Genomic DNA, 14,836 nt, shown 5'->3' on the forward strand with positions numbered 1-14,836 from the left:
CATAGCATCTTTATTCATAATAACAAATCTGGAAAAGCCCAAGTGTCTCTCAGTAGGCTAACGGATAAGCAAATTGTAGTATATCCACAAATGAAATACTAAGTAATAAAGATGAATGACCTGTTGATCATTCAGCAGGTCATACAGAAACCATGAGTGCCCTCAGAAACATGCTGTGAAAGAAGCCAATAGAGAAAATCAGTGAAACCAGGAGCTGGTTCTTTGAAAAGATTAATAAAATTGATAAAACTAGTCTAAGCAAGAAAAAAAATAAATCACCAATAGTAGAAATAAAATAGTGGCATCAATACAAATCTTACAGATATTAAAAGCATAATAAGGGAAGAATAACTTTGTGCAAAGAAATTTGCTTAGGTGAATAGGACAAATTTAAATATGCTTCATTAGCATAGACAAAAATTTTTTTAAAAGTTTGGTCCAACACTATATATAAATATAATACATTAAGACTAAATGGGGTTTATCCCAGGAATGCAAGGTTGGGTTAACATTAGAAAATCAATTTAAGTACTTCACCATATTGCAAAATAAGAAAAACTAAAGTGGGAAGACTTAACTACTGGTTTCAAGACTTAATATAAAACTGCAGCGATTAAGACAATGTGATGATGGCTTAAGGGTAAGATGGAGAGTCCAGAAATAGATACTCACGTAGTCACTTGATTTTTGTCAAAGATGCCAAGCTAATTGTATGGGAAAAGAATAGTCTTTTCAACAGATTGTGCTAGAACAACTAAATATATAAAACGGAAAAAATAATCTTCCTTACCCCACACCATACACAAAAGAGTATTTATTGTATGGCTTTATTTATATGAACTATTAGGAAACAAATCTCAATTACAGAGATAAAAAGCAAATCTGTGGTTGCCTACCACCAGAAATGGAATTGTTTTGTTAGCAAGTCTTTTATGTAGTTTAGTTGTCCTTAAAGTCCATCATACAAATGAGCTTCAGTTCTTGTCTTAATAGAACTTAAGATGTAGTACAGAGCAGGAAACAGAACTTTGGAGCTCGGCAAATGTGAACATGAATCCCTTACCAGTCACTCCTAGCTCTGTGAATGTATATCATCTCAGTGAGCCACATATGCATAAACTATAGGTAGATAATGATGCCTGTTTCCCAGAGTAGTTGTGAAGATTAAATGAACTAATATATGTAAAATACCTGGCTGAAATGCCTTGTACATAGTAGGCATTAAAATGGTAGTAGGGAATAATAAGAGTAGTGTTCTGCCCAGCATATTTAAGTTACCTACATTGTATTTTCAAAAGTTTAGTTGGAAATGCCTTTTTTCACTTAGAAGTATTTTCAGAAATTTGCAGGGGTTCGAAGCAATAGAGGAAAAAGGAAGAAATCTAGGTTAAACTTATCCCAGCATGCTGTGTATACAAACTCTTCTGAACATGCCTGTGCTTGTCATCTCCATGCTTTAGATTCATGCTATTTCTCTAGCTATGAATGTCCTGTACTTTCCATCTCTCCAAAGTTTACCCATTTTACTTACCTACTGATATGTTCAAGACTCTCTTCTTCTGTGACATTCCTCCATGTTCTGACCTGTTATTTATATATCTAACCTGTTATTATATATCTTTATGGATAGTTTGGCGCTTATCTGCTGGCTTTATTGATAGTCCCCTTTTCAGATGTGTTTATGTCTCTTTCACCTATGGCAGTAACACTGTCATATTTCCTGGCAACCAAAGAGATTAAGAATTACATAACTTGAAGTCAGACCTGGGTTTGAATTCTGGCTTGCCATTTACTAGCTGTATGACTGTAGGCAAACTACTTACTCTCTCCTAGCCTCAATTTTCTCACCTATAAATGGAAATAACTTCATTATTTTAAAAATTAAATGAAAATATGTTGAAAGTACCTGATACATGTAGGCATTAAATAGCCATGCTATTTTGATGGATTAATGAATATTGACCTTTACTTCAGTTTCCAGGAATATGGATCTACTGGAACAGCCCATGCTGATAGTGAATATGAAAGAAGAATGATGTCTGTATATAATCATGTCTTGGAGGAGGTAGAATCACTCAATCGGAAATATACCCCTGTTTCTTATATGGCAAGTGGCATTTGCTTTATTGAGCTTTTATCGTATGGATGTGGGTTTTTCATACATTTATGGCACTTACTAACTGTGTGAGTTCAACAAATTAACCTTTCTGTGCCTGTTTCCTTATCCATAAAACAAGGTTAATACCTACCTCACAGCATTGTAGTGGGGAGTAAATGAGATAATCCATGAAAGCACTTAGCACATCTCTAGCTGCTACATAGTTATATTAATATATAAAAATATGCTCTACCAGAATGCAAATAAAACGTTTTCTTTTTTTAACAATTTAACTGAAGTTGCAATAGTTCTCAACCCAGGCTACATATTAGAATCACTTTGAGGGCTTTTTAAAGAATACATTAATACACAGGCCTCACCCCTGACCAGCTAACTCTGAATTTCTGGAATTGGGGCCCAGGCATTAGTAGTTCTACACACACTCAGGTGATTCTGTCATGCTGGCCAATTGAACAGAAAGAACGGCTTGTTGGCTGACTGGCAATGAATCATTTCCTACCAGGTGATGACATTAATGCCTTTCAGTACACTCTTCAGCCTTTAACCTGCTGAATATCTGCTGCCTTTGGCACTTCCTAAGAAGTTCTCAGAGTGCTCACCCTTTATTAAATCTTCTCCCCTGATTTACCAGTCACAGGACAGGCTAACATACTCTCATCCAAATTTTCTCCTCCCTGTCTGACCATTTCCCAGTGTCTCTGCTCAGGTTTTATAACAAAATGCCATAGGCTTGGTACCTTAAACAACAGACATTTATTTCTCACAGTTCTGGAGGCAGGAAAGTCCAGTATCAAGCTGCCAGCAGATTCGGTTCCTGGTGAGGGCTTTCTTCCTGGCCCTGGTGACAGCCACCTTTTCATTATGTCTTCACATGGTAGGGAGAGATCGAGAGCTCTGGTCACTCTTCCTCTTCTTTAAGAACACTCATCCCGGCTGGGTGCGGTGGCTCACACCTGTAATCTCAGCACTTTGGGAGGGTGAGGTGGGCAGATCACGAGGTCAGGAGTTTGAGACCAGCATGACTAACATGGTGAAACCCTGTGTCTACTAAAAATGCAAAAATTAGCCGGGCATGGTGGCGCATGCCTGTAATCCCAGCTACTCAGGAGGCTGAGGCAGGAGAATCGCTTGAACCAGGTGGCGGAGGTTGCAGTGAGCCGAGATAGTGCCACTGCACTCCAGCCCCGGCAACAGAGCGAGGACTCAATCTCAAAAGAAACAAACAAACAAAAAAAAACCACTCATCCTATGATGGGAGCCCACCTCCCAATGCCATTACCTTGGGGGTTACAGCTTCCACATACGAATTTGGGGGAACACAAACATTCAGTCCCCAATTCCCAGCCTGCGAACTTTACCCCTTGGAGAGTTTCTCTTCTGCTTCTGCTCTTCTCATTCTGTGCTTTCATACTTTATCAAGTGTTTTAGAATAAATAGGATATCATTAAAAAGTTAGGTTAGATCTAAAGATGGGCAATTCCCTTGACATATTGCTTTCCATGTAAAATTGTCAATAGTATTTACTGAATTAAATTGATAGCTGTTTGACAGTGACATTGTTTGCTAAGGGAGAGTGTAAAGACAATCTTTGAAAGAAATACACACATCTGTGTGAGACAGTGGTTATTTTCATATTCCTCTAAGCTCCATCCTAAAAAATGAAATAGATGCTAAACAGAAAGTTCATTTTGATGGAATGGGAATTTTCTGCCCAGCAGAAGACACAGTACAGAGAAAAGGGCCCTAGGCTCATTCAGAACTAGGTTCAAATTCTGGCATTGCAGCTCAACAGCTGTGTGACTTTAGTCACATTGCTTAACACCTTTTACATGAAGTAGAAAACATACCTGCCTCATAGGATTACTGTGAGGCTTAAATGGAATAATGCTTATTGCCTAGCACAGTGCTGTCATGTAAGGAGTGGTTAATAAAAGTTATTTCCCAGTCGGGTGCAGTGGCTAACGCCTGTAATCCCAGCACTTTGGGAGGCCAAGGTGGGCGGGTCACCTGAGGTCAGGAGTTCCAGACCAGCGTGCCCAACATGGTGAAACCCCATCTGTACTAAAACTACAAAAATTAGCTGGGCGTGATGTCAAGCACCTGTAATCCCAGCTACTTGGGAGGCTGAGGCAAGAGAATTACTTGAACCCGGGAGGCGGAGGTTGCAGTGAGCTGAGATCACGCCATTGCACTCCAGCCTGGGCGACAAGAGTGAAACTTCATCTCAAATAAATAAGTAAGTAAGTAAGTAAGTTATTTCCCTTTTTCTGTATTTCCAAGTTGTATTTTATAGATTTGTTACTGTCTGAGCCTCCAGATTCAGTTCAACAAGTATTTATGGGATCCTAGGGATAGAAAAATGACAAAGACACAGGATCTTCCCTCAAGTTGTCCATAGTCTAAGAAAGAAAGATTTTATACCAACACAATACAGTATATGTGCATTAATAGAATTCTGCACAAGGTAGAGATGTAGTACAAAAAAGAGAGTAGTTCACATCAAAAGATAGGGAAAATGGATTGGTGGTGCAGTTGAGAGGGAAGATGTATTTGTATATGAGTTTTCCAGACAGATCAGAAAGGGTTGGGAATCTCAGGCAGAGAACATGTTCAAAAGCAGAGGCATGAAATAGCATGGTGTCTTCTAGGAACAGTTTGTTATTACTTCAATGTAGCGTATAGGCTAGGGATTAGAGAGATGAAATCAGGGAGGTAGCCAGCGGCCAGATGACAAAAGGCTTTGAACATAGTATTAAGGAGTTTGGACTTTGTCCTTAGGCACAGGGGGGCTTGTTAGAAATTGTAAATGGGTAGGAGAGAGAAGTGCTTAATATAGATTGTATATTATCATATAGAAGCAAAACAGGAAATGGTTGGCAGGGTGTGAAATTAGAGGAAAGAAGAATGACTATAAGGCTTTTTCAGTAATCCAAACTAAGGAACAAATTACTAAAATGGCAGTAGGAATGAGAAAAATAGATATGTATGAGAGATATTTAGTGAAAATATTTTCAAGGCTGAGTTATTTTTTTTTTTAACTAGACATGAGATGATGGAGGCATGCCTTCCAGGTTTCTAGCTTGAATGATCAGTTACACAACTGATTGATCCTTTACTGAGAGAATATAGAGAGGTCATAGAAGATGAAGGTTTTACTTTCAAACATGTTGCTGTCTTTAGGCAGTTGGATAGTAAATACGTTGGAGTTGGAAGAAAGATGGGCTGGCATGCATATAAGGTCATCTGCACATAGAAGTTCTTAAAGTCATGGGAGTGGGGAGAATTAATTGCCTATGAAAAACATGGATTGAGAAGAGAAGATGACAAGGAGAGCATCAGCATTTAAGGAACACACAAAAGAAGAGGCTCAAAAAGAAGATGGTGAAAGGAAGAATTAGAAATAAGGGTATGGACTATTAGGTGGAATTTCATGGAAGGAAGAGCATTATCAGGTGCCACAGAAATGTCAGAAAATACAAAGACTGAAAAGTATCTGTTGGATTGACAAGAGAGCATTGGCCAGGCGCAGTGCCTCACGCCCATAATCCCAGCACTTTGGGAGGCCAAGGCGGGCGGATCACGAGGTCAGGAGTTTGAGATCAGCCTGACCAACATGGTGAAACCCTGTCTCTACTAAAAATACAAAGTTAGCCAGGCATGGTGGTGCATGCCTGTAATCCCAGCTACTCAGGAGGCTGATGCAGGAGAATTGCTTGAACCTGGGAGGCCGAGGGTGCAGTGAACCGAGATTGTGCCATTGCACTCCAGCTTGGGCAACAGAGAGAGACTCCGTCTCAAAAAAAAAAAGCGTTAACGTCTTTCTGCTGGTTTACTGATAATGATATGTAATTTACATCTCCACACATCTTAATAGTGATCTGCTAATATACCTGTGGAGGTCAATACCCAAGAGGCTGTTGACCTCAGAGGCACTCCACACTTTTCCAAGAGGGTATTGCAAAATCTGCACCATTTTAAACGTCAAAATGGTGACTTTCTGCCTGAAAATAGCCTGAAGTCCCTTGTGGTCCTCTGAGTCCACCCTTCAAAGATGTTTCTCTCCTTAGACACCAGTGTGACATCAGAGGTCCACCAAAGGTGGATGTCTCTGCAAATACTTTCCAAATTACTTGTTGCAGGAAGCTGATTAATGCTATTTTAACAGTTAAATCTGAAAAAATAGAACCAATGTCTTTAAATCTGTGTTGTGATTATCTCAGGTAATAGACTTGACATTTGTACTATGAGTCTGTTGGGCACAAAATGTTCAACTGCCTGAGCCCAATAAGGAACGGATTTTTCTGGCTTTTAGCCTTAACACCCAACTTTAAAAAGTTGGGTGTTATATGTGCTCATGTTTACAGCATGAGCAACTAGGTGACACTCTGCTTGAAAGCAGGAGCTTAGAGGGACAGACAGCATACCACATGGTGCATGCAGCAGTTTTCAACCTGTGGTGTTGGGTTTCAATCAGGCTGGTGGGAAAAATTTTAGAGATAGTTATAGAAATAGACACAAATCTTCTTGGAAGGCCGAGAAGTTTGCCTAACTTCAGTAATAGATCTGGCTGAAGGCGGCCTGATCTCTTTACCTTTAAACAAAATAGTAATAACGGCAGAGTAGTTTACCTGGCTGGCTTGTTTACTCATATAAAGACTAATCTTTGATGTACTGTGGGTGCTTAAGTGCCTTTTACTCAGAAGTCCACAATGTCAATTTCCCTCTAGTAGTGTTGACTCAAGCTTTTGTTAATTAATCTTATTGAATAAATACGAGTCTGACTAGCTGATCAGGGCCCAGTCACAACTGTTTACAGGACTCAGCAGGAGGCTGTAAGCAGCTCGGACCCTCAGCTGGACTGGCAGAGCAGAATATCTGTGTGTCAGCGTACTTTATTCATCCGTTGCTGAATCGGGTCTGCAAGAACAGACCTCCCGCAGCTAGTGCCCCCATGAAAGGAGCGCTGCCTCACTGTGGTGACTTAGGAGGCCACTGAGACGGGAGTAGAATGAGGAAGGGATAGTAGACCAAGCAGGAATTGTTCTGGTTCACCTAAAGTTGAAAGTGTTCTTATGATACTTTCAGTTTTCTTAAGTTGGCAAATCATTGGTGATATAGAAGAAAATCACTGAAGAGTCAGGCAACCTAGATTCTAATCCCAGCTTGTTCTATTACCTATCAGTGTGACCTGTGTCATCAGCAAAATTGAAGATTAGACTGGGTAATCTTTAAAATATCTTTGAATGCTTAAATTCTGATTTTATGACCACTTTCATAAAGGCCCAAAATATTCTCTGCAGTGTTTCCGTACCTCTGCAGTCGTGCTGGGATTTTCAAAACTCAGTTAAATGTGTGAAGCAGATTTGAGAAATAAGATATTTTATTAGAGTTTCAGGATTCCCCAACTATATAGTCCTCTTTCATCTGAATTCGACTAAGTTTCCACCACTGCTTACTCTGAGGACCAATGGCCATAGAGACAAGCCACCTAATGAAAGAATGAGCCAGCTCAAAGCCAAAGTCCTGCAAAATGCTCAGGCTTTTTTACCATACTGTTTATCATACTTTGCCATGTGATAGTTACTCTATATTTTAGTATCTAATATAATTGTTTAATAATATACTGATAGTTCTGAGCACTGTAGAAATGTGGAATTTGCCTATTGCTTGGCCTTGAGGACTGTGGATTTTCTCATTTCTGTCACTTATATTTTATTGAATATACTTCACAATAAAGTAAAAATCTGTAATGAATGATTTAGTATGTATGTACAGTTCCTGGATGTGATGCCTAGTTCTTGATTGGTATGTACGTTTGTAATAATCTGTACGGGCATTTGTAGTTTTATACTGAATGTACCACTTGTTGATGAAATTTGAAAATTTATTTTTATTTGATTTAGTTTCTTTTTTTTCCCCCAGCATACAGCATGCCTCTGCAATGCCATCATTGCTTTGCTGAAAGTTCCCCTTTCTTTCCAGAGATATTTTTTCCAGAAACTACAGTCTACCAGCATCAAGGTAATACAGGAAGAATACTAAGGTTAATATAGGTTTTAAAACCAGGTGTCTTCTGAAGATTATGTAGGACATAGCTACACTTCAGTGTAGTTACCTTTGGTTTATTGGTTTTTTTGTTTTGTTTTGTTTGAGACAGAGTCTCGCCCTGTCACCTGGGCTGGAGTACAGTGGTGTGATCTTGGCTCACTGCAACCTCCAGGTTCAAGTGATTCTCCTGCCTCAGCCTCCCAAGGAACTGGGATTACAGGCATCCGCCACCACATGCAGCTAATTTTTTTATTTTTGGTAAAGATGAGATTTCACCATGTTGGCTAGGCTGGTCAGGAACTCCTGACCTCAAGTGATCCACCCACCTCTGCCTCCCAAAGTGCTGGGATTACAGGCATGAGCCACTGCGCCTGGCTTACCTTTGGTTTTGATAAAACCTAGTTGTAAGCCATTTCTCTCCTTTATCAAATGGTTTGGTGAAATAAATGGATTTGGGAGTTAAACTCTCTCCCTTTTTAATTGTCAGTGCCAAATGCTATGAGACAGGCATTTGGGTAACTGGAGCTCTGTTGTTTGTCTCTTACCTCCAGGAATAAATTAGTGATTTATCACAGTAGCCTGCAAGGATCTTGAGCTGAGTCTATTCAGACCCAACTTAGAATGAATCAGGTCCAGTAAACTGTCACCAGTTCTTCTTCCAAAGTACTTCTGCCTTTCAGTAACATGTTTTGAGGGGCTAACCAGTGAGTAGAATTAGTATTTTGAAATATTAAAGCCACTCACAATTCAAAAGCTATTTTTGATTCAGAAAATGAAATTGTTGGAAAAGGGAGAAAATTGTCACTTCTAAGAGATCTCCTGGATTATCCCATTAGTTAATGTCTTCAGTAAACTTTTACATCCTGTTTTGATTACAAATAGCAGAGCATTCCATTTCAAAATGACTGGAATAATGAGGAAGATTTGACGATCTAGATAAGAAATCCTAAAGTAGGATGTCTCCAGGGTTGATTAGTTCAGTAGTTCAAAAACATTATCAAAAAGACTCAAATTTCTTCCATCTTTTCATTTAGCAAGACTTGAGCTTTCTTTAATTGATGTATATTTGGGATTTTTAATACATTTTTGAAGAAAAACTAATGAGAGGTGAAAAATGTCATTTGATTCATTTGTGGATATTGACTTTTTTATAGCACAGTGACTTCGTTGTGTAGATAATCCTGGAACTTTAAGTTCATTTACATTTGAATTTAGTTTATTTAAAATTACCTAAGACCAAAGAGACAGCTCTTAGGTAATGAAAATTTATATAATGCCTTTCCCTACTAGAAGTGGTTCATTATCAAAGAAATGCCTCACCACAAAAATTGGGAGAACAGTGCCTTTGCTTTTCTCTAATTCTCTATTATCCTCAAATAGAACTGAGGTTTGGGATGAAAACCACAGTGGTGATGTTTAGAAGGAGGCACTTTAAAGGTACATCTGTCTTGTCCCGGCACAGTCAGGCCCTGTGGGGGTGGGGGAGTGCACAATCAAATTTGTTAACCTGTAACCAGTGATTAGCACAGACATGTTTGTCGGAAGGAAGCTTGCTCTTGGTTGTTGGCATTTATTTGAGTGTTGGCATTCCAGCTTGCTCTGTCACCATCGCCCCGGAACCCTGCAGAGCCCATTGCTGTCCAGAATAACCAGCAGCTGGCGCTAAAGGTAGAGGGAGTGGTTCAGCACGGATCTAAACCAGGACTCTTTCGCAAAATTCAGTCTGTCTGTCTGAATGTTTCTTCCACACTGCAGAGTAAATCTGGACAAGACTACAAGGTAATTTAGAAAAGAGGCAGAATTGTGATACAGGTTTTATATGAGCTCATTGATGGAAGTTTTCCAGTGTTTTTCAGGGTTAAACAGATTGCAGTTATACCTCCAAAGGGATCAGATGGACATAAATTAAAAGCCCACATTGGGGCTGGAAGGGGTTGATAAACACTTCTCTTTTCTCTCCCTGAACCAGTTAATAGAGACAAAGTATCCAGGCAAAGATCAAAATAATGAGTTTTATTACTGTTGGAGCTGTGGGAAAACCTAACTCCAATGCCTGGCAGCAAGGACTTTCTAACCTTAGACCCCTGAATTGGATGTTTTCACCCAGCCTCAGTCAGTACATATGGGAGCCTGCCCCTATAAAATTTATGGCAAGGCACAGAGGACTCAGGTGCCCAAAGCAGAAGAGAAAGAGCAAATGCTTACCTTCCCATGTCTGGTTCCTGCCCAGAAACTCACCCATCAGCAAGACTCACCTCCTCCCTGCTAGGTCAGTAATATTAATCTAATGAAAGGTCTCTCTTACATCAGGGGGTCCCTTCAAATGTCAGAAGTTGGAAAATAAGTGTCTCCCTAACCCACCCAATCCCTCCCCACAAAAAATACACATCTATTTAGTTTTCTCCATTTTAAGTAAATTTTATCATTAAAAAAAGTATATAACATTTCTATAAAATGAACAGATAAAGTAAAATCTTTTTTTAAGAGTGTAACCCTAGGGATTTGCTGCCTTGAGAACTCAGGATATAGGTAAGTAATAACCCGAATTAGGCTTACATCATTAGCCAGAGCTAAGATGCTGAATCTATGCCCATGAAATGCCAGTGTTCCAAATAAAGAATGTTCCTTGCTTTAGACATTTATTTCCAATTCCTTGGTGGTTTATCCACAGTAAATGGAACAAGGGACCAAGTCCACAGTTGTAGCAGCGAGGTTGCTCAGATGCCCAGATTGGCTGTGTCCAGGTTTATTGTGGCATAGCATGGAAGGCAGGGTATCAGTGAAGGTATAAAAAGAGAGCATTTTATTATCTTTGGTGGTTTTAGGTTAAAAAGCCAAGGGAAGATCTGTTTCTAAACTATTATTACTTTCTTAAGCCACTACTTTCTTAACTATAGCAAGTTCCTCTCACTTTGGCACTCTGTCCACTCTGACGCAACTCAGCCTTCATTCTCCCCTTTTCCTCTATTTTGACTTCTATGCCATACAGCATGGTACCTTATGTAGCCACTCAATAATTTCTGAATGATGAAAAAATTATTTACTATATTTAGAGTATAACTGTTAAAAATTGGGTATCTGCTGTCACAGAAGGTTGTAATGAGAATTTACATAATTTATCTCTGTCTGCAACTCTCTCTTCACTTTGAAACAGTAATAACCATGATTCTCTTTGTTCCTTGCATATAATTTCTACTGTTAAGAAAACGACTGTTTTTCTACTGTTAAGAAAACCTAGAAGCTATGGTCTTCTGCTTGTTGATTTACCTCTCAAGAGGCATTGATTAAAGTCAGGAAGCTGATATAATAAGCCGTACAATGACATGATTACTTTGCAGTGTTATTCACAGTGAGTTTGCAGCTTAAAATGCAGCCATCCATTCAGGGTGATCAGGTTCCCTAGGCCTATTTCTGGTCCTTTTAAGGAAGTTCTTTGGTAGGCATATTCTTTAGGGAAATAAAAACTGTACAAAGGCTAAATGTGAAAAAGTACCTATACTATAAATAATTCTAAGACCTTGAATTGGTTGGTGTCGTCACTTCATTAATATTACAGGTAAATGTCTCTGGAAAAGTGACATAACTGCTCCTTGAGACACAAAGCTGCAGGGCACATTTATATAATTAATTACACCACAGAAACACGCACATAAACCTAGAGCAATTTGGTCATATACACATTAAGATCACCTTTATTTGCATTCTCAGGATAAATCTGTCTCTTGACACATTTCATCTTGGGTACAGGTAAGAGTATGTCAGCAGGTTTTATTCTGGTCTTTGAAGAACAAAGACATGAGTGTCTGGCTAAATGAATGAGCCTATAAATCTGTGTTTTATAACATATTGTACTTCCAGTCTGAACAAGACACTGATTATTAAATGAGCAATGTACAAATTGTTCAGTTAATTTGTTAAAGGAGTAAGGAATCACTACATTAAGTAATAAAAATCAGACTAACTGGTGGGGGGGGAACCTAACTTAAATTTGCTTAGTGTTTTGTTCTTTTTCAGTCTCTTAGATTTTAAACTCTCTGGAACAGGTGATTTCATCCTATTTCTTCAGAATATCTCTTCACAGTCTAAAGGAAGATAGGGATTTAGAGATGGGGTTGAGTAAGCAAGGAAGAAAGGCCAGCATATGAAGGGGCTGTCAACGGCTCTGGGAGCTCATTCTACTCAAGGATAGTGAGCAGCATCGCTTAATAGTTCAGAGCTTAGGCCCTGGGGGTAGCCTGCCTGCGTTCAGATTCCTACTCCATTCACTAATCATGTGACTTTGGAGAAATTACTTAACCTGTCTGCCTCAGACTCCTCATCAGTGAAGCAAGGATGATAGCAGTACCTAATTTTTTATTGTCTGCATGGTCTAAATAAGCTCTTAGAACAGGGCCTAACTCATAGTAAGCACTGAATAAATGTTAGCCATTGTTGTTATTTAACAATTGTTTCATTCCAGATACCCATTGACAACATGACCAATGAGATGGAGCAAAGGGTTGAACCTCATAATGATTACTTCAGTACTCAATTTCTGTTGAACTTTGCTATCCTTGGAACACACAACATTACAGTGGAATCTTCTGTGAAAGATGCCAATGGTATAGTATGGAAGACTGGTCCCAGAACTACCATATTTGTAAAATCCCTGGAAGACCCTTATTCCCAGCAAATTCGCTTACAACAGCAGCAAGCCCAGCAGCCATTACAGCAGCAGCAGCAGCGCAACGCCTACACACGTTTTTAACCATGGGATGAATGCACTGCAGACTCTCAAGAGATCAATCAAATTGCCAGAAACCGTTTGCTTTTTCATATGGAATAAGTATGAAAGTTATAGTGTAGTTCATTTATTCATTGATTTTTGTAATGTAATATTCTGGAAAAATTTTGTTTTCTTAAAAATTTTGTCTGACACCCGGGTGTGGTGGCTCACGCCTGTAATACCAGCACTTTGGGAGGCCGAGGCAGATGGATCACGAGGAGATCGAGACCATCCTGGCTACCCTGTCTCCACCAAAAAATACAAAAAAAATTAGCCGGGCATGGTGGCGGTCGCCTGTAGTCCCAGCTACTTGGGAGGCTGAGGCAGGAGAATGGCGTGAACCTGGGAGGCGGAGCTTGCAGTGAGCCGAGATCGCGCCACTGCACTCCAGCCTGGGCGACAGAGCAATACTCCGTCTCAAAAAAATAAATAAATAAATACATTTTGTCTGAAAAGTAATTGGGCTCCTGGCCGGAAAGATTATTCTTTCTTGTTTTACTATTACTGTTTTTTCTATTGCCAAGCTTTTCCTTTTTCTTTCAAGAATAGTCACATGTTGAGATCATTGAATTGGTAAATTTGACCGCTAGTCTTCCAAAATACATCATTTGCTGCCTGACTTAGACCTAGGATTCTGAGTTGTTCATTGGGAGGTTCTGACCAGTCACTACAAGGTTTATCCATGGTAGCAGAACCTGAGTCCTTCTGTAGATGGACTTGAAAGTGTTCCCTGCAACATCTAGCCACCTGGATTATGAAAGCCCACAGTCTAACAGTATTGAAACATCCTGCTGTATTATTTCAACCACATATCTATCTATCTCTTCTTGTGCTAAAGCAATCTTAATTTATTATTTTCATATTTAATTAGAGCAGCTAGCAATTTCATAGAAAATTAAAGATTAATTTGTTTTTTCTGATGTGTCTGCAACTGTGTATAATACAGACATTTCACATTGTTTCCAAAAGTGAAAAACACTCATTTAATATCTTCAGTGTTTTAAGTTAGAAGGGGTGGATCTTTTCCTTTGTTTGGTGATTGATTTGGTTTCTACTTGATGAGTTATGCTGGACTGATTGTTTAGAGAGAGCAGTCTCTTTATTACACAGGCTCAGTTTGTTGGGATGCTCAGGGAACAGAGTTTTCTGGTTAGCCAGAAAACCCCTTTTTTTCCTGTTTTAATACTGATTGAAAACCATGATAAAATAGACTTTCTTAGCACAGTATGCTACATATAACTTAACTGCTTTTTGATTGGGGATCATTTAGGGCTTCAGGATCATGATTTCTGAACATCAGGGATCATACGGTTGCAGATATTGATGCTATAAGTAATTTGGCCGGATGCAGCTCCTAAAGTAAAGCAGGGTGCTTTCCCTGGAATTTCCTTTTTAAATAAATACCTGTTTCTTTGCTTGTGTTTTGCCTTTTTCTCTTCAAAGTCACCATTAATTCAAAGGAGAATGGAGCTTAAGTTAAAAAATAAAAAGGGGTTTTATTTTTCTTTCTTGTCATGTGGCCTCTGGGACTGAGAAGTGATTTGCAACTTGGGTCTCTCCAAGATTGCTTGCCTTCATGAGCACAACCCATTGTACTGCTAACAGCCAGAACATTCTCATAAAATGTGTACAGATCTACGGTGTCCACTGTGAATGACATCTCTTTAGATGCAGCCCAGTTGTATGAGGTTCATACAACCTGCACAGTCATCTCAGCACCTGGGAACACGTGCTTAGGAAAAATTGCCAGAGCAGTGCAGAACCCCTTGTTCTTTTACCAGGTGTGGATACAGCTGAGTCAGAAAGCCTGGGTTTCACTCTTGGTTCTGATGAATTAGCTGTGTGACCAAGCAAGTCACTTTACCTCTCTACATCTTAGGGGTTTTTTTTTGTCTGTCAAGTGA

The 14,836-nt window shown here is 39.3% G+C and overlaps 1 protein-coding gene across 2 annotated transcripts in view; it reads left to right on the plus strand.

The window, feature by feature from the left end:
- The window catches only part of INTS7 (integrator complex subunit 7), a 100,997-nt gene extending 86,648 nt beyond the window's left edge, over positions 1-14,349 (plus strand). Inside the window, exons 17-20 of one of the 2 annotated variants that reach the window (XM_012506770.2) lie at positions 1,975-2,107; positions 8,042-8,140; positions 9,761-9,946; positions 12,627-14,349. In XM_012506770.2, the coding sequence (XP_012362224.1) occupies positions 1,975-2,107; positions 8,042-8,140; positions 9,761-9,946; positions 12,627-12,914 (706 nt within the window). In that variant the 3' untranslated portion in view covers positions 12,915-14,349. Of the gene's footprint in view, positions 1-1,974; positions 2,108-8,041; positions 8,141-9,760; positions 9,947-11,723 lie in introns of both variants that reach the window. The other variant, XM_030813045.1, reaches the window with a different exon arrangement.
- The last annotated feature ends 487 nt before the right edge of the window (positions 14,350-14,836 follow it).

The sequence above is a fragment of the Nomascus leucogenys genome, chromosome 5 (assembly GCF_006542625.1).
Source record: "Nomascus leucogenys isolate Asia chromosome 5, Asia_NLE_v1, whole genome shotgun sequence".
Classification (NCBI taxonomy): Eukaryota; Metazoa; Chordata; class Mammalia; order Primates; family Hylobatidae; genus Nomascus; species Nomascus leucogenys.